Source organism: Palaemon carinicauda, chromosome 41 (assembly GCF_036898095.1).
Source record: "Palaemon carinicauda isolate YSFRI2023 chromosome 41, ASM3689809v2, whole genome shotgun sequence".
Taxonomy (NCBI): Eukaryota; Metazoa; Arthropoda; class Malacostraca; order Decapoda; family Palaemonidae; genus Palaemon; species Palaemon carinicauda.
The window spans coordinates 47,552,933-47,573,537 of record NC_090765.1 but is presented as its reverse complement, the minus strand read 5'-3'; the positions used below and the strand labels follow the sequence as shown (position 1 = coordinate 47,573,537).

The following is a 20,605-nucleotide window of genomic DNA, read 5'->3' as shown; positions in this document are numbered from 1 at the left end:
CCACATTACTTTTCATTTATTGTTTCAACTGAACTGGAGATTTTTTTCCTAATAAACACAGATTTGCTAATAATCTGACTCATTTCAGTCACATTACATTTGAATATTGATTTTGTTGCGACATTAGTATCTGGCAATACAACTTTAGCATGGTGTGTATTATTATTATTATTATTATTATTATCATTATTATTATTATTATTATCATTATTATTATTATTATTAGTAGTAGTAGTAGTAGTAGTAGTAGTAGTAGTAGTAGTAGTAGTAGTAGTAGCTAAACAACATCCTCACATGATCGGTAATCTATAACAGGAACAAGACATTTAAAATAAGTCCCAGCTATTTTGTACTCAACTACAAAGGCAGGAAAAAGTAAACCAGTATGATATACATACATGTGATAAAGGTTTTATCCGTATATATACATTTCAAGTTATAATGAAGTATCAGGATTATGTTCAGCTGTCCTTTTATCAAGAAACACTAATAATTGTCCCATTAATCATTTCTGTGCTACTAGAATTTGAATTAAATATCGATATTGTTGCTTTATTTTGTACAATATTTTCTATCTTTCTCACCAGTTTTCTTATTATGACACTGCCATAACCTTAAGTTTTTTTTTTTTTTTTTTTTTAGATATTTTCTCTGTGTGGGAAACTCCTCACTACACTCGGCCTAGGATTGCTAAAACTCTTCCAGTTAATTTTATCTGCAACATGACTTCAGGTAGTATACCGAGTAGAGAACTACTGTATTTATTTAGGAGAGAAAGAAAAATATTGTTGATTTTTATTTAAGTACAAGAACAAGCATTAAAAGAACGGAACAAATATGTCTATGACTCATTAAATCTTTCTAGTACATCTACTAACGTTCAAGCTATTTGTGTCTTTTAAAAATAACAGCGTAAACAATGATAAAATTCGGGCGCGTTTTCAAACGTAGTACCTGCACGTACTACTCCACTAAAACATTTTTCAAATAATTCAGGATACGCTCTACCAATGGATTTAAAATGGGAAATGCGTTATGCACGGCGTGGAAATAGAAATAAACATATTTTCCGGTGTTTTGGAATTTTCCAATTTCCAAATTATACTTTGTTATGACTGGGAAAAACTAGACCTCGGCATTATGGTGCACACATCACCTTGTCATAACTAATTTTCTTGACAATTATAGTAAAGTGGTAATAGATTTGTCAATATAATGTAATTCGGCAGGTACCGTACTTTAGAATTCACCCCGACCACTCAACTTAGGCAGTCAGTGAACACACGCAAAACCAATGAGATTAAGTACAGCAAAAATATCTTTTCCTGAATACGTCCAGTTTCCAATTCCATGCAAGTCGTGATGTTTCTTCGCAAAGCCGCCAACAGATGTCAGCATGAAGCACAATCCATCCAAGCCGCTTCAACCACACTAACCCTCAGTCATAACTTGAGGTAGCTTTAACAACAGGTCGGTTAGCTAACTGTACAGTGGGCTACTAACCCTTATCGGCTAAAAGAGAATATTCTAAATTTCGTTTTATGACTATCCAACCAAGCATTAAAATTAATATTTTACAGATTAAAAATAGCTATGATCTAATTTCCCTTTGGGATCACCTAAGGCACAAATTGTTTTTTTTAAGTACAACATGTTGTCAGACTTTGACGAAAGCTAATTCTAATTGTGCATATTTTCTGATTCTTATCATTAGACTCCATAAACTGATTGCCCATTAATCTAACGAAACGAATGATTGTGAAGTTTTGTTTAAAAGTAGTAGAGACTGCCTTTTGAAAGTATTTAATTAATTTCTAATATGTTCAGAAAAGAGAGAGAGAGAGAGAGAGAGAGAGAGAGAGAGAGAGAGAGAGAGAGAGAGAGAGAGAGAGAGAGAGATTCTCTTCCATTGCTACATTTTCACGGGCGTTGTGTTCCCACAAGGCGTGAGGCTACATCATCACTGTCATTTCTGTCATTACCCACGACGCCAATAATTTTCAAACTCATTTCCGCTCCTGGAGAATCTGAAACCGCCCAATAAATAACTTTGAGCCTCACAAGACGACGAACGTCTCATTAGCATAGCTTTAAAATTCGAAGTAGGAATTTATTTTTAATGCAAAGCTGAGGAAGTAGTTATATGGAATTACGGCCCTCTCATGCGGAGATGATAATTTCTTTGCTGCCCAAGAAGGCACTCGGTTTGTTTGTTCATCACTTCATTGAATGATCTCTTGTTTCTTGTTTACCAATTTATAGATGGGCCCCTGGGATTATGGCATCCTGCTTTCCAACTAGGGTTGTAGCTTAGCAAGCAATAATAATAATAATAATAATAATAATAATGGTAGAGGAAATTCATCTCATTTACTTGCGTGGTTAGCTCTAAGCCGATCCACTGCTTCACCAATCATATATTTTAATAAAAGAGCAGGTTCTACGAAAATTATTTTCAACGTTCTTGCACTGCAAGTGGATAATTTTGGAAATGAAAATAATTTCCAAAATTTTCAATCCTATTTCATCTTTTGGTCACAATACTAGACGATTCTATCAGAAAACCTCCTCTGTCAATAATATTGATTTGATTTACAGAATGGTATTCTAAAAATATATAGCAATAGCTATAATAACAAAGTGGCCTGAGAATAACATCAGAAGCTTCTATATCATCACCAGGTACTACATTTAATCATCATACTAAATCCTGCGAAAGATGCATTTGATCAATTTATATCACTGTATTTTAAATTTCTCTGAGCTACAAAGAGACATACCGGTACTTGTACACATCTCCAAACGTATCTAGTTACACCAGATGGTCTTATCTTTGTACAATTCTGTAATTATCTAGTAATGCCTAGAAGATAAATTAGAGTAGACTAGAAACCATGACACTCGCCTCACCTAGCCGAAGTTTCAAAACATTTCCGGGGGCGGCGGAACGATTTAAAGATGTTTTTTACGCTAAATTTCCTAGTACCAATGTTTGCAGCAAATTTCTGTACGTATCTGATAGGTATCTGGTTATGGTGTGTCAAAGAAGGGACGGCAAGTGGATACATAGGGCCACAAGCTCAACACTGGCTAAAGCCATACCTTCTCCAACGTTCACCGGCGTATTAGCGTCACATACACATACATTTACGCGCGTATATACAGTATACAGTACATATATACTGTATATAAATATATATATACATATATATGTATATATATATATATATATATACACATATATATGTGTGTGTGTGTGTGAATATATATATATATATATATATATATATATATATATATATATAAATATATATATATATATATATATATATATATATATATATGAAAAATGAATAGAGACCTATGTCAACCTGTTCAACATAAAAACAATCGCTGCAAGTTTAAACTAATGCAATTCCATCGATTCGACCATCACATTAGGAAGATCATTCCATAATCTTGTCACAGCTGAAATAAAACTTCTAGATTACTATGTAGTATTATGCCTTATCATGAAGACGGAATGGCTGATAGAATTAACCGCATTCCTAGTACTATGCACAGTCGGGGGAGTTATGGATGCAAAGGAGGGTCAGAATTATGAAAAATCCCATGCATCATGTACTAAGAATTAACTGAATGACAATGTCAGAGATTAATATCGAGATCAGGAGTAAGAAATTTAATATACAGCAAGTTTTTGTCTCTGAAATTAAGATGAGAGCAGCAGCTAAAAACTATACTGCCGAACATTAATCGAAACAAGGTAGAATGAAAGAATTAACACATTTCTCAGGATAAATTTATTACCAAAAATCTTGATATTGCAATAAGCAATTTTTTTTTTTGTGCAAATAAAAAAGGAAACAGATGGAATATGTTTTTCAAAAGTATATTTGCAATGAAGAATCACATTTGAAATTAAAAATTTTGAATGGCATTTGTGGACTAGGAAAAAGCCTTTGATAGTGTGCACCGGCCAATTTTGTGTAAAGTATTGCGTTGTTATTATGGAGTTCCTCTTAAATATGTGAATTTGATTAACCCTTTTCATGATCATAGCAAGTGAAAAGTTAATGTTAGTGGAGTTCTATCAAATAAATTTCCAGTGAACAATGGAGCACTCCAAGGGAATGTGTTGTCACCTATATGCTTATTCTATTCTCCTCATGGATTTTGTAATGCATAGAACAGTTGGGGATGATGGAGAAGGAGTGGTAATAGGAAATAAGCTAACCTAGAGTATGCTGATTATGCTGTCCTTATTAGCAGAAGTCCACAGGATTTGCAATGCCTTCTTACCAGAATGCATGAAATATCACATGAGGTTGGGCTCAAGATAAATAGAAGAAAGACAGAGATAATGAGAACGGACTATGCAATGGAAAAATTTAGTATAAATGGAAGGAGAAAGGATTAATGAGATAGAATCATTTAAATATTTAGAAACTATGATCTTTAATACAGGGTTTTTGAAATTGGAGTTTAACAAAAGATTGAAAAAAAATCAGACAATGTCTAGGTTAAGTAAAATTTGGATATCAAATTGCCAGAAATTACATATAAAAATCAATGTATATATCAGTTTAGTGAGATCGGCATTACTGTATGGACATGAATCATGGCATGACAATGAAACAAAATCCAACAGATTAAGTAGATTTGAGAACAAAGTCTTCAGAAGAATATTGGGAGTTAAATGACAGGACAGGATTAGAAATGAAAATATAGATGAGATTACTCGAGTGCCATATGTGGATGAGATCATGGTGAGGGGTAGATGGAGATGGTTTTGGCATGCTCTTCGCACTCCCCAAGAGAGACTAGTCCACCAAATTTTAACTGGGCTCCACAAGGCACTAGAAGAGTTGGAAGTCCCAGGCCTACATGGCTGAGGACTGTGAAGCGTGAAGTAGAAAATGATGAATGGAGAATTATTGATTTAAAAGCTCAAGTTAGAGACGACTGGCGATATCTAGCCGAGGCCCTTTGCGTCCATAAGCGTAGAAGGAGATGATGTATAATATCAAAGTGATATTGTCAATTAAAAAATCTGGATGTTGAGTAGTCACTATCCATGATTCATTTAAAATTATATCATACATTGAGTTTTGTTACTGTTCAACTTCATACCTCATAAATTCACCACACTTTAATTTTAGCTATATATCTATTAGGGATTCAGAAACACTAGAGCTACATTCCGGAAATGGAATTGATGCAAAGAGAGTAGCATCATCTGCATATGCAACGAGCTTGTTTGCTACACATCATGCGTACATGGTACGAAAAGTAATGAGCCGAGAACACTACGCCGTGAGGAACACCAGATATATTTCTACAGTTACTATGATTCCCATAAACAACTACCCTTTGCAGTCTCAAAAATTCAATAATGATGGTACGAAAAGGCCCACTTACTCCCATCTGCTCAAGAAAAGAAAATGTTTAAGTTACGTATATGAACTGTTTACGTAGTATATGATGCAGAGGAGGAAAGGATATGGTGATAAAATGTGGAGAAAGGCATACCTGAAAGTAGTAAAAAAATCATCACAAGTAACAGCTCACATAAAAATACCTTCAGATGACACGATTAAGTATATGGAAACGATGGGTGACAATAGGTCAGGGAAAGGTGTGCAAAATGAGGAAATGGAAAGAATTATAAGGGGAAGAAGGCTTGGGAAGCGTTAAATTGACGGAGGAAAAAGACGTATGGGAAAGGAAGAGCCTTGATATCCACGAAGCGTACGGTTTAATTCAGCACAGGAAGGAATTCACGATAGATATGAATGACGCAGTGTCTATACGGCGTTCGACACTATTGATAAATCTCGAGTGCACTGTAGGTGTATAAAGTAATTAATTGTGTGCAAGTTTAACCCCACAGTAGGTAATTCATGATCCAGTGACTAATGACATATATATGTATGTATATACACAGATAAGTATATAAATATGTTCACATTCTAATTCTTATACCAATCAGCGTAAACAATGGCTGCAATCTCGTATTGAAAAATAACAGAAACTGCAGAGTGATCAGAATGACTTGGTAAAATGCATTATGTGTAGGTCACTGTGTTTCTCTTGTATGATCTGCAATATGTAGGTTATAACGCTCGTTTGAAATTAACATATTTATATGTGTTTTAGCACTAATTGTATTGGTTTGAATATGGGGACCTTTACTTATGAGTACTTATTGTGATCATGAATCGTTGGAACCTAAATAAAATAGATTGCTATATGTAGGGTAACTGTGAGAATATACTTGAATGGAGTCATAAACAACCATGTAAATAACTTATATATGTATGTATATGTAAATAGGTGTCAACGAAAAAAATGTAGGAAGAGATTATTCAGAAGAACTATCCTGATTTCTATTGCTAAAGAGACATTGCTATAACAAACTAATGATACGCATACACACAGCCTACGCGAATCTTACAAATATATTTACTTAGTTTATGACAAAAATCTACTAGATTAGATTTCTAAGGCTTGCGTGTTTCCGATTACCTTCGTAATAGTGTCTTGTCTGATCTCTACACACCATTAAACTTACCGTTATGGCAGCCTACACTTGACCAGGTTCCTTGTCACAGACACCTGTTGTAACTATGAAGATGACTCCACTGACCTAATCCTTCTTGGTCCCACTCGTTCCTATTCCACTGTTATAGGAACCGTTAAGGCTGCCCCCAATTTCATATCATCCAATAAACTTACAAGGAGACCAGTCTTTCATTAAACTAACTTGAACATTATACGAAGTTAATTTTCTACACATCCAATAACGTTCATAACAAGAATTACTTCTTTAATAATAAAATTCCCTAACGTCGGCCTTAATATCAACATTTAATTAATATTGTCTCTTCATTGTATTGTCAGATGTGTGTCACTACGCACACACACACATTTAATGTTGCGCATAAGTGGGCCTACCAACTTTTACAATGCAAGATATGTGGCTGGGCCAAAACAGTGAAATGATATATTACTAAATATTTTTCCCGCATTCCAAGCAATCCTATGTCAAATTTGGTCATCTTTACTGAACGATGTTGTCTGCATCATTTTGTTTCAAAATATGCCTCTTTTATTCATGAGATTGTTTACTCATATTTTTTTTTTCATTATGAACACTTATATAGATCTATCAGTAAATTTGTATATATGAGAGAAAGCTTAAGTGGACATTCTCTCTCTCTCTCTCTCTCTCTCTCTCTCTCTCTCTCTCTCTCTCTCTCTCTCTCTCTCTCTCTCTCTCTCAGATAACTGTTTCGTAGCTTCCGCTTTCTGATACATTTTCATTTATCTATAAAGATTTTAGACAAACAAGAGAGTTGTATCTTCAGACATGAACATTAGAAGACCATTACTATGTATTAGGTTTAAAGCTACAAGCCGTTAAGATAATAGAAAATAGTTCTAGAATCCAAATGCCACAGCTTCTAAAATAAAACGTCTTTCCTATTGCAGTACTGTATACATAAAAAAAACCTAATTTAGATTTAAGAGTAACTCAAATTTTAAAGTAGCAACATTAATTCTATCTACACAAAAACACAAACAAACAAACACACACACACACAAACACACACACACACACAAACACACACACACACACACACATATATATATATATATATATATATATATATATAAATATATATATATACATATACATATTTATATATATGTATATATATATATACATATATATATATATATATATATATATATATATACATTTCACACACATATAATCTATATATACATACACATATGTGTATAATGTTTTGAAGAATCTGTAATACAGAAAAAGAAAGTAATTTCTATTTTACCGTGTTAGCCTTATTTTCAACTACTACGATCGACGACGAATTCTAGAATTAAGAATGACAAACCCAATTTATCTTTACTATTGACCTAAAATTGTCATTTACTTAAAGAAAGTATAAGATAAAATGTCAATGAAACCGTTACTTACGAAAACCCTTTCCTTCCCTGTCGCTGTCTAGGTCTTCTTCTTGTGAAGGTAACGGTGTGGCCGATACTAATCCTGCTTGGATCAAAAATAAAAGCAGCACAGCCGCTACTTTTAACATTTCGTTCAATCTCGCCATGTCTACAGTATATACAGTACTTCGTCTCTTTCAAATATTCAGCACCATGGAGATATGTCGTGACTTAGTAACTTTTAAATCTGAATCTTTGATTTTTTTCTTAAAAAGACGGCAATGAAGTAAGTTAACTCTTCGTAACACGTTACCAATCCGTTGTACGAAAAATGTTAATCAATGAAAATGTATATTTCGCACCAAACAACACAGACAAAAACTTGATATACGAAGCGGCAGCCCAACAATAAGTCGACGCTTCTGCCCTCAACCGCGGTCAAGGCCCAAATACCAGGATTCTCTGGGCTTGGTTGTCGACTTCACTTCTGTTTTAGTGTTACGGGAGACGATTGGCGACGAGAACAGCCCCAAGCCCACTGTGCCCCCCACCCCCCTTATTTCCCGAGCTATCCCGGTTTCTCTGACTTTCCGATGTCAGGTGGCTAATGGCAACTCTACCGAGACCTAATTTCGCTGGCTGCCTGTAAACGCGCGTCCAGTTAGTACCTAAATAAATGGAATTATCTTAAAGGTGATAATAACAAGGAAAGTCGAAAGTTCAATGAAGACAAAAATAATGGCAAAATTCGTTCAGACTATAAAAAAGACGGCAAAAATAATAAATTATGTGATGAAAATAAATCGATGAAGATTACAGGTAAGGAATTTTACTAAAATCCTGTTGTAATAATATTAGCTGTCAGGTACATCAAACAGTATTTCTTATTTCTTGTTCATCAGAAACATAACATTCTCTTTCATTTATTATTTCTTTCCCTACTAAATCTATCCTTTTTTCAGGAGCTTCTAAATTCCACAGTCCTGTACACATCTTCCCATCAGGGAATGGCTCATAAGAAAAACAAAAAAGTCATTGTCACGTTTATATATATATATATATATATATATATATATATATATATATATATATATATATATATATATATATACTGAGAGCTGAAACTAAGATATTAAACCCATTAGCATAAAATTTTAACAATAATAGCGGCTTCAAAACAGACTTCAATTTCCTAATAGACAATGCGGCACTCACCTCTATGTAACTTGTTTGAAAAGCCTGAGACATTTATTAACTGAATGCCCCCCTTATAGCACAGAAAGAAATACAATTCTGTTTGAGGCTCGAGGTGAGGATGGCACGTTCATCTTTGTCAAGATTCTTGAACATGATGTGTTGTACAATGCTAGCGGCATTTTTAGATTTATTTCAGAAGGAGGTCGTCTAAAAACTATCTAACTTTTATGATGTCATATTTGCTTTTATGGTTTTAATTAAACATTCTTTTATTCTTTATTTATAACAAACGATATGACCTTCGATAACAGGATGCCAGAAAATCTCAAATCAATCAATCAATTTCAATACCTCTTTTACACTTCACAGTTCTTCCTCACTCCTTTCTCCCAACACACACAAATGATATCCTCATTTAATTACATTACTGTCTTGATTCTATCCAGACTCTCTCTTATTCGACAAATACAACTCAAGAACTTCATCTTAACCACATCAACTTTTTGGTCTTACCTATTGACTTACCATTTCCTTCATGCATTCCTGCTTCAGATTTTATAAAGTCATCTTCTCTTCTAATTCTAATGCATACATCCTGCACCCAACCACAGTTCACCTAATTTGAATTTGTCTCTTCCATCAGCCATATTTCTGCCGATTGAATTACCATCTTATTTTCGATTTAAATTCGGCCTGTCTTATTATTCACATTTAACTTTTATCATTCTCCACTTACAAACAATTTCAAACTCTTTCCCTAGTTATTGTATCTTCAAATTATCATGTAAAGTAAAAATATCATCTAAAAACATCAGCCATACCCCATACAACTTTCACTTTTTACTCTAGAACTTTTAACAGAACTGTTTTATAATGGCAACTTGATCCACACAGACTCTTCGTTCTCTAAACCCGCAATGTTCATACTTTACTAGTACTCCTATCCTTAACACAAATAAACAATTATTTATTTTTTCCATTCACTTGGAGTCTTTACATAATCTGGTTAGCCATTCAAACATACTTTCAACATCAAATTTTTCCCTATAGAAATTGCATGAATAGTCAGAAATAGGATAGTAGAGGTAGATGAGAAGTTGAAAAGTAAGAAAATATTGTGCTGACTGGGGCAGGGGAAAGTAGCCGCAGAAGCTGGTGAATGAGTTGAAAGTGTCTTCGATGGGAGATTAAATGATGAATATATGTATGGCTGGCAGAAGAATAGAAGCGATTGATTCATATATGCATCTCGGAGTAAATATATTGAATGATGGTAATATGAAAGACGAGATGTATCACTGTCTAGGAGAAGAAAATATTATTATTATTATTATTATTATTATTATTATTATTATTATTATTATTATTATTACCAGGAAGCTACAATCATAGTTGGAAAAGCAGGATACAACAGGCCCAAGGGCTCCAGCAGGGAAAAAAATTGCCCTCTGAGGAAAGGAAATATGGAAATAAACAAACCATATTAGAATTAAGAAAAATTAAAATATTTCAAGAACAGTAACAACATTAAAACAGATCTTTCATATATAAACTATAAAAAGAGACCTATGTCAGCCTTTTCAACATAACATTAGCTGCAAGTTTGAACGTTTGAAATACTATCGCTAGAGAGTTATTGGGTCCTTTGACTGGTCAGACAGTACTACATTGGATCCTTCTCTCTGGTTACTGCTCATTTTCCTTTTGCCTACACATACGCCGAATAGTCTGGCATATCCTTTCCACATTCTCCTCTGTCCTTATAAACCTGACAACACTGAGATTACCAAACAACTATCCTTTGCTAAAGGAGTTAACTACGGCACTGTAATTGTTCAGTGGCTACTTTCCTCTTGGTAGCCTAAGGGTAGAAGAGACTCTTTAGTTATGGTAAGCAGGTTTTCTAGAAGGACACTCCAAAATCAAACCACTGTTTTCTATTTTGGTGGTGCCATAGCCTATGAACCATGGTGTGCCACTGTCTTGGGGTAAAGTTCTCTTGCTTGAGGGTACAAATGTATGAGGGGATATTTGGAACCACTATCCATGGAAGTAAAGTGCGTATGGTGAATGCAAATGACGAAAAAGGATTTACGCTGTTAAGATGAACTATTTGACAAATTGCCTAATGAATATGATAAAAGAGGAGATCCGTAGAAAGTGATCAAACGTTTAATGAGATATGTAGAAAATGGTTAAAAGTTTAGCAAAGGTGAAAGGATGGATCACAGTATCCCACAAAAATGATTGGCCAGAAAGTTACAAGCATACAGATGTTTAAAATGCTGACTCAGAGAGTTCAATCTAAGTAGCATAGTAATATAAAAGGATTAAGTCAAGCATTACCGTTTTCACATTGCAATTAACGCACATCATCACATCCAACCACTTCATAGGAATAGAATGTTCTGCAAACTTGTAAATATTTGTAATTGGTAGAAGTGTGAACACAAACATGAGAGAGAGAGAGAGAGAGAGAGAGAGAGAGAGAGAGAGAGAGAGAGAGAGAGAGAGAGAGAGAGAGATTTAGTGTTGAATTCTAGGAGGAATAGAATGAACTAAACCATTTTCTCTGACTTCCTTTTCTTTGTGACAGAAAACGAGTGCTTCATTTTATGGTTAACATTATAAACCAGTATTATTCTCTCTCTCTCTCTCTCCTCTCTCTCCTCTCTCTCTCTCTCTCTCTCTCTCTCTCTCTCTCTCTCTCTCTCTCTCTCTCTCTCTCTCTCTCTCAATCCCTTATGTTTGTGTTCGCACTTTTACCAATTACAAATATTTACAAATTTGCAGAGCTTTCTATTCCTATGAAGTGGTTGGATGTGATGTGAAAATGGTGATGCTTGACTTAATCCTGTTAGATTTCGCTAGTCGTCTCTATCTTGAGCTTTTAATTCAATACTTCTCCATTCATCATCTCCTACTTCGCGCTTCATAGTCCTCAGCTATATAGGTCTGGGGCTTCCAACTCTTCTAGTGCCTTGTGGAGCCCAACTGAACGTTTGGTGAACTAATCTCTAATGGGAATGTGCGAAGAGCATGCCCAAACCATCTCCATCTACCCCTCTTCATGATCTCATCAACATATGGCACTCGATTAATCTATGTTCTAGTTTCATTTCTAATCCTGTCCTGCCATTGAATTCCCAATATCCATCTGAGGGCTTTGTTCTCAAACCTACTAAATCCATTGGAGATTGCTTCATTGTCATACCATGACTCATGTCTATAGTGTAACACCGATCTCACTAAACTGATATATAGTCGGATTTTTATATGTAATTTCAGGCGATTTGATATCTAAAATTTACTTAACCTACCCATTGTCTGATTTGCTTTTTCCAATCTTTCACTAAACTCTAATTCTAAAGACCCTGTATTGGAGATCATAGTTCCTAAATACTTGAAAGATTCTACCTCCTTAAACCTTTCTCCTTCCAATGATATCTAATCTTACATTGCATACTCCGTTTTCACCATCTCTGTCTTTCTTATATTTATATCCAGCACAACCTCGTGTGATATTTCATGCATTCTGGTAAGCAAGCATTGCAAATCCTGTGGTGTTCTGCTAATAAGGACAGCATCATCAGCATACTCTAGGTCTGGAAAATTCCTATAACCAATCCAGTCCAATCCTTCTCCACCATCTACGCATTACAAAATCCATGAGGAGGATAATTAACATAGGTGACAACACATTCCTATTACATGTACATTATTACTGCATGTATCAGGGCAATTAAAATTTTAACATGCTTCAAATCTGTTAGCTGTAAATATGTAAAAGCATCATATAGAAGTGGAAGTATATTTTTAGAATATTATTTCATCCATTATAACTATAACTATCTTGTCGGATTTTCTATTGTGCAAATCCCTGTCATTTCTTAACTACTTTATTGTTGCTATAAAATGTTATGGCAAACCAAACTTCATATTTCTTTTTATTACGGATTGTTTCGTGGAGTGTTCGGGTTTTCCGACAAATTTACCACTCATTCTTGCAATTATTATTGCAGTCACTCTAGGGAGTACGGGACACTTTAACAAAATAGTCATGGGCACAGCAAAATTGACAAAAATCCAAGATGAATCACCATTAAAAGGACCAAGTCATAAATCAAACAGTAGTCCCTCAGATTAGCAGGATACTACAGAAAATATATGTACAACCTGATCAATTTTGCCGTTCCTTTGAAGAAACAAAGTTTTGTTGAAAGAACCTCAATAAAAAGCATTTGATAAATTGACTTACAGCATTTGGTGGTACATATTTCCTAATTATTAAGAAAAAATAGAAGACAAATATTGCCCAATTGTAAGGTACTGACAACCTATAGTATTTGCACTTAAGAAATTTTAGTTGTATTTGCATGGAGTGGAATTTGTAATAAAGACAAGCTACTTGCTTACATCCAAATATGCCAGGCAGAATGTTCAAGAACTATGAAGGGGACCATAGCAAATCAGAGTAACAAGGGTTGAGTGGAGAGTACTAGAGTTGGTGTGATAATATAGATATTAGCTTTGTTTTTGTACGTTGACAAGACCTGGGGTCAACAGTCGAGGATGGAGCCTTTGTATCGCCGAAAACTATCTTTTAGGGAGCATGTAAGGACAGTAAAGGTAGCTACCAGGAATAACCTCCTTAGCAAGATTGTTAGTCCATATTGGGGAGCAAATCCTCAGACAAACAGCTCAGGCACTCAACTACTCCACTGTCGAATACTGCTCACCAGTCAGGGAAAGGTCCTGTCATTCCCATAAAGTTGACGCCAAACTCACTCAAGCATGTCGTATAATTACCGATGCCTTAAGACCAACACCCCCTCCAGTACTCTATAGATTGGCTGGCATTGCATCAGCGAACATCCGCCGAACAGTCATTAAAATACCCAGAAATATACACAAGAAAATGATGAAAGGCATCTCAATGATTACTGGTGGTTAGACAAATATTAAAATCTAGCAAGAGCTTCATAACCACCACTAGCCTCTACCCCATTGAGTCAGCAACTTACTACCTAGAATGCTGGATAGACCAGACCATTGCCCACCTGGTGATTGATTAGAGTTATCTGGCATCATGAAATCTATGGTCATTGACGCCGAATCTGGTGAGGCCATCCAAAGCCCATGTGAGTCTCTACCCCATAAAACAAACCTCTGTAGAAAAGATTGGGTTACTCTTAGTCAAGCAATTGATAGAGTTGGAAGAACTGGAGACGATCTTTATAAGTGGGTCACGACCCCTCTGCTGAGACTGAGAGCCCATGTTGACATCTCATCCAGACAATGGACTACAGACTTCGTGGGTGTGAACAGTGGCCAATCTGTACAGCTTTGGACCTCTACGAACGTTATCAGGCCACTATGCAGCGGATAAAATGTTGGTGCGAAAAAGGACACGATGATGATCTCCAGGGATAGACCAGTAAAAGTCAGAGGAAGAAGAGCGAAGTACAAATTGTTGTCGGAGCTATTCCTCAAGTTTTCCCCAATTTTCTTTGAACCCGGAGTTTTTCACTGAAAGGAAATGAGGTGAGAGGTTTATGAACATGCTGTGATTTCTGGTATATATAGACGGTAAGATAATTATCTTTCATAGACAAAATACAGTGCAAGGTTTCATACAGGAGTGCTAGTGTTTAAGGTACCACCTAGCTTTTCCTAGCGGGGGGAGACCTCTGCGCGTTTTCGAGAGACGGTGGTGCCATTTTTTTTTTGAGAGATTGTCTATCCCAATGCAATTATTATGTACGTAAGAGACTATTTTGAAAACCTCTTTAAAAAAGAAAAATGTAATAAACATAGTCAACAAATGTTTATCAATTTAATCAATGGTTTTATAGACAAAAATGAAAATGATGTATTAACAGCAGACGTGACAGAGTCTGAAGTATTTGCAGCCCTTTGTAGAATGAAAAATGGGAAAAGTCCTGGAATAGACGGTCTCCCAGTAGAATTTCATAAGACATTTTGGAAAGATATCGAGCAAGATTTTGTAAGCCTAATGAAATTTATATTTGAAAATAAGACCGTGGTAAAACTAAATAAAGGAATAATTAGTGTCACACCGTAAGGAAGAGACTTAATTTAAATCATATTACTAACTGGACACCGATAACAATGGTAAATGTAGATTTTAAAGTCATAGCTAGATAATAACTAACAGAATAAAAAATTTATTAAATTTAATGATAGTCTCTGAACAGTTTACCTGTCTTGAAAATAGTTTAATAATCAAATTGAACGTCTTAATGAGGGATATTATGGTTTACACAAATGAAAATAATAAGGAGGCAGCTTTTATAAACTTAGACTGGTCAAAAGCTTTTGATCGTGTAGATCATGAAACGCTAATATGCAATTTTAGAGAAATCTGGTTTCGCCAGTAGTTTTATCCAATTGATACAAATGTTATATAAAGATGCTGAGAGTGTTATAAGTATAAACGGTGACCTCTCTGATCCTTTTTCAATTAAAAAATCTGTGAGGCAGAGATGTCCCTTATCATTTTATTTATTGTGTACCAAGAACCTTTCTATAGAATGATAAAAAGACAGCTTTTGGAGTTTACCCTAAAATTACCAAATCATCTGAATGTGTCTGTTTTTTGGTTATGCTGATGATTCTGTTATTATTGTAACTCGTGACGAAAGTCTTATAGAATGTATAGATGTAATTAACGAATATGAAAAAGCGTCCGGTGCAATTTTGAATAAAGGCAAGACTTCCATTTTAGGTATACGATGTTGGAAAAAAGAACAGTATGACCAATTAATGGCTACCAGTTTCTTCAAGATTCATGTAAAGTATTAGTAGTTTACTAATAACTATTATAAAAGTGTTGAGTTGAACTGGTCTTCTTTGGAAGATAAGATTAACAAGATGGTTGGTATCTTTAAAAATAGGAGACTGATAGTATTTCAAAAATGTATTGTAATGAATCGTAAGATTTTAGCAAAAACATGGTATATATCACATGTTTATCCAATACCAAATACATGTGCACAAAGAATTCAAAGATGTTTGTATAAATGCATGTGGAATAGGAGTTATGAACCAATTGCAAGAAAAATCATGTTTTTAGGTATATTTAAAGTTGGTTAGTTGGAATATTTAATATTTTGCGCAAATCAAAAGCCATAATGTTCCATACATTTCTGAAACATTGTATAAATAGATGTTTCGGTTATGAAATGCTTTATTTTTTTTTCTGTAAAATTCGGGCAGCTTTTCCAATTGAAACCACAATTGAATATAAAGATTGCACTATTTTATCACTGTATATTATAGCATGATGATTGACATCCATAGAAAAGTCTATCGCTTCAAAAATTATCCAAAAGTGACAAATAAAGAAACTTATTGGTTGCTTATGAATTGTAAAGATCACAAACCCAAGATAGAGCTACTGTATCCCCTTTTCAATTGGACTTTGATTTGGAAACAGGTAAACAACAAGTATATTTATAAGAAACAACAGGGGAATACTTTATAAGTATACACATGAAATATTGAATACAAATTAATATAACAACTGAAAATAGATGTCTATTTTGTGGTGTTGTAGAAAATAGCATGCATTTTATTCATTTTTGTCTATCACTGAAGCAAATATTATAATGGTTCAAGACACTTTTGAAAAACTGTTGTAAGATCAAGACAAACAGTTTGCTTAAGATTCTGAAATAAGACTATGAAATTGTGTCAAATAAGGACGAAAATAATGCAATGGTTCTGATATCAGATTTTTTTGGGAGTGTGATATGGACGACCTATAGGACTGTTGAAAAATGACTCACACTTAAATCTAGTTATATTCATAAGAAATAGAATGTTAAAAACGAAAATTTTAATAAGTCATACTTTCAAAAAAGAATTGAATAAGATATTCACAAAGGAATACATCTATGATTCACTTAAATATGTAACATTTGTATTATTAAGTTAAAAAACGCTTGTACAATAAACATTATTGTATTGTATAATTTTATTAATTGATTTAATTTGTATTGAGTTGACTTATAATGTTCAAAAACACTGTAAGTTCACATCTGTATTTTGGTATAGATCAATTACGAAAGTAATGTAAATTAATAGAAGATGAAAAAGTAGAAACCAGAAGGCACTCCTACATAGGACTATGAAAGGACCACTAGAAGTTGGAACCTTTCTTTTAACGATTTAACGTAATTTCTGGATTACAAATTAAATAAAAATGTTTTCCCAAACTTTAAAAAATAAAAAAAAATCACATGTATACATATATACATACATAAACACACAATATATATATATATATATATATATATATATATATAAAATATTTTTTTTACTAATATATTTTTAACTACCCAATTAGCAAAGTTCACTTCGTGTCCTTCGAGGTTTTAATCTTCAGAGGACGACACATTTTCTCCAAGAAAAACCTTTACGAGATATACTGGGAGAAAATTGTAATACCCCGAACTTGGAAAAATTTATACAGAGTATTGGTTTATATCATGAGCTTTAAATAATTTTATTAATTTATCTTTTTTAATAATTTTAATCCCTCCTTACTTTGCATTTAGATATTATTGTATGAAAGTTATGCGATTGGTTTTATAAGTTGAAATTATACCAAATGTGAGAGTACGGGTATGTTTGATTAATTTGCATTATACATGCTGTGAATGGCTTTTGATGCCCTAGTGCTTGGCTTAAGGCCTCAATTTTTTATTCAATTCAATCCTTCAAGGATGTTTGACACAATTTCTGTTTAGGTTTATGGATGTAATGCAAAGAAGGGATTACCAATAGAACTTTAAAAGCCCAGACACTATGTACTGTTAAAAAACCGTAATTTTAATCGGAAATTCTCCGTAAAAACATACTGTTCTCAGCCGTATTTAAGTAAAATACAGACGACCGTATTTTTTACCGTATTTTGTTACTATCTTTTACGGGTTGGTAACCGTAATATCACTCGTTTACGTTAATATATCATATTCTAAAACGGTAAATACCTGGCAACAACTTTTCCAGGATTTTTACTATTATCTTACTGCAAATTTTTAAGTGTGGATTAATAATAATAATAATAATAATAATAATAATAATAATAATAATAATAATAATAATAATAATAATAATAACAATAATAATAATAAAAGATATATATAAGTTTTATGAACCAAAGTTTTTCTCAGGGTATACGTTTCTGTAACGACGTTTTTTATTTTTTCAATTCGATGTACAAATATGTTTTAATTTTAACGAGGTTTGGCAAGTAGGCATCGTGAGAGTTAGTTATCATTTCATAACGATATTTATCGTAAGTTTTATCAAGCTTTATTTTTCAAGGTAACATGCGGATCATGGGATATTTTTTATATAGATCTCTGACCCTACGATAGATGTATCTGTTTTTCAGAATCTGTATCTGTACAAACAATTTCAGGAGATTTTTCCTTGTTGCTAGTGGTTATTTTTCCATCCAAATTATTTGATCATTACCAATTTTTTTGTAACTAAAACATTATGGAATATCAGAGACGCATTGTAGTAAAAGCAGAGCCACTCGAAATATTATTATTATTATTATTATTATTATTATTATTATTATTATTATTATTTATTGTTAAAAAGAGCAACATGGATACGAGAACAAACTAAAGTAGAGGATATTCTAATATGTAAGATAAAGAAATGGACATGGGCAGGACATATAATGAGAATGACAGACAATAGATGGACATTACGAATAACAGAATGGGACCCTAGATACTGTAAAAGAAGCCGGGGATGGAAGAGAAGACGATGAATTGACGAACTAAGAGAGTTTGCGGTCGTGGAGTGGCACAGAACGACCATAAACAGACGCAAGTTGAAGGACATGTGTGAGGCCTTTGTTCTGCAGTGGGTTGGTAACGACTGAGGATGGTGATGATGATGATTATCATTACTGATTTGATATAAGCAATGTTACTTAAAAGTGAAATTTACATATAAATCTGAATTAATAAACGAATTCAATACCTACAAAGGGAAACCCCAATGAAAAGTCAGAAAAACTTAAGCAGTACCTTTTTGATAATAACCATAATAAATAATAATAAAAATGTTGGGTGAAAAAATTAATTATGTGAGAAAACTAGCGGGAACACCTGACTCAAGGAACACTTGTCTAAATCTTGTTAACTAACTAACTAACCATAAGAGTCTATGAGTTCAGCACTTTTAGGCAACGAGTATTCGAGTGTCCGTTGAAGAAACACTTGCTCTTGATCTTTGTTGACGATCTGCAAACCTTGAAAGCCATCAAATCATACCTAAGACGTAATATTTGAAATAGTCAAGTTACCAGACGCCTTGTAGTTCAGAACTGGATTAAACATTTGTCTAAAAGCGAAATCAAGCACAAGCGAAATCAAGCAGAATATAAAGTTTGACTTAACGCTAGAAGGAAAAATAATCTTCATTTCCAGAAAGTGTTGTTTTGAGGTTGGCGATATCGGACGTCATTTTATATACTCTACGATGAACAATAAAAGACGCTTTGGATGTGTTCTTTTGTGCTTCGCCCTGTCAATGTGAGTAGGTGAACCGCCTTTTTGCGTTTTGTAATTAATTTTCATTTGTAAGAAGTAATCCCAGATGAGAAGGGTCTTAAAGTTATCTCAACAAGATCTAATGAACACATAAAAGACTACATAAATCAATACGGAAATTATAAGTATTGCATTTGCACTTACTTATAAGGCATATATATATATATATATATATACATATATATATATACAGAGAGAGAGAGAGAGAGAGAGAGAGAGAGAGGAGAGAGAGAGAGAGAGAGAGATAAATTACTGATTATAATAAAGTACATATACTGGTCCTTCACAGTCATGTTTTTATGTTGTACATTAATGTTTTCATTGTTCATCTCGATGAAACTTGCGTGTTTTATCATTGTTGGTGATAAAACTACAGTGCGTGAAATCTTGAGTCATTGATAATGTTAGGAGGTGATGGTAAATGCTACACAGTTAGATATGAATAGTATGATAGCATTCTTTCATATTTCCACTGCTTATATACGCCTACTCAATGTTGTCAATCAGTTTTATAATTTAGAAACTTTGTAAAACTTTTGATTTACTTTAATTTCCTTGCTTTACTCACAGGAGATATAACTCAAGTCCATAGTTTATTTTGAGACAATAAAGAAGTTTATGAATACTATAGATGAGAGAGAGAGAGAGAGAGGAGAGAGAGAGAGAGAGACTTCAATGGTAAGAGATTGAGGTGGGAATGGCTTGTCAAACACAGCTCCTGTGATTGTCAATTAAAATCTATCATCTGGTAATTACTAATCGATACTTCGAAAATTACCACGTTAAATCTTCACAATGAGATTGTAAGAGACAGGCTGGGTGCTGAGTAATAA

General features: G+C 33.8%; 2 protein-coding genes across 2 annotated transcripts in view; one reads left to right on the top strand and one right to left on the bottom strand.

Moving 5' to 3' along the window:
• The window catches only part of LOC137632301 (uncharacterized), a 35,644-nt gene extending 27,238 nt beyond the window's left edge, over positions 1 to 8,406 (bottom strand). Inside the window, exon 1 of the mRNA XM_068364215.1 lies at positions 8,006 to 8,406. Coding sequence (XP_068220316.1) covers positions 8,006 to 8,141 — 136 coding nt within the window. The 5' untranslated portion in view covers positions 8,142 to 8,406. The remainder of the gene's footprint in view (positions 1 to 8,005) is intronic.
• Positions 8,407 to 19,701: 11,295 nt separating this feature from the next.
• The window catches only part of LOC137632416 (sialate:O-sulfotransferase 1-like), a 24,848-nt gene continuing 23,944 nt past the window's right edge, over positions 19,702 to 20,605 (top strand). The window contains exon 1 of the mRNA XM_068364349.1: positions 19,702 to 19,754. Within this exon, the coding sequence (XP_068220450.1) occupies positions 19,702 to 19,754 (53 nt within the window). The remainder of the gene's footprint in view (positions 19,755 to 20,605) is intronic.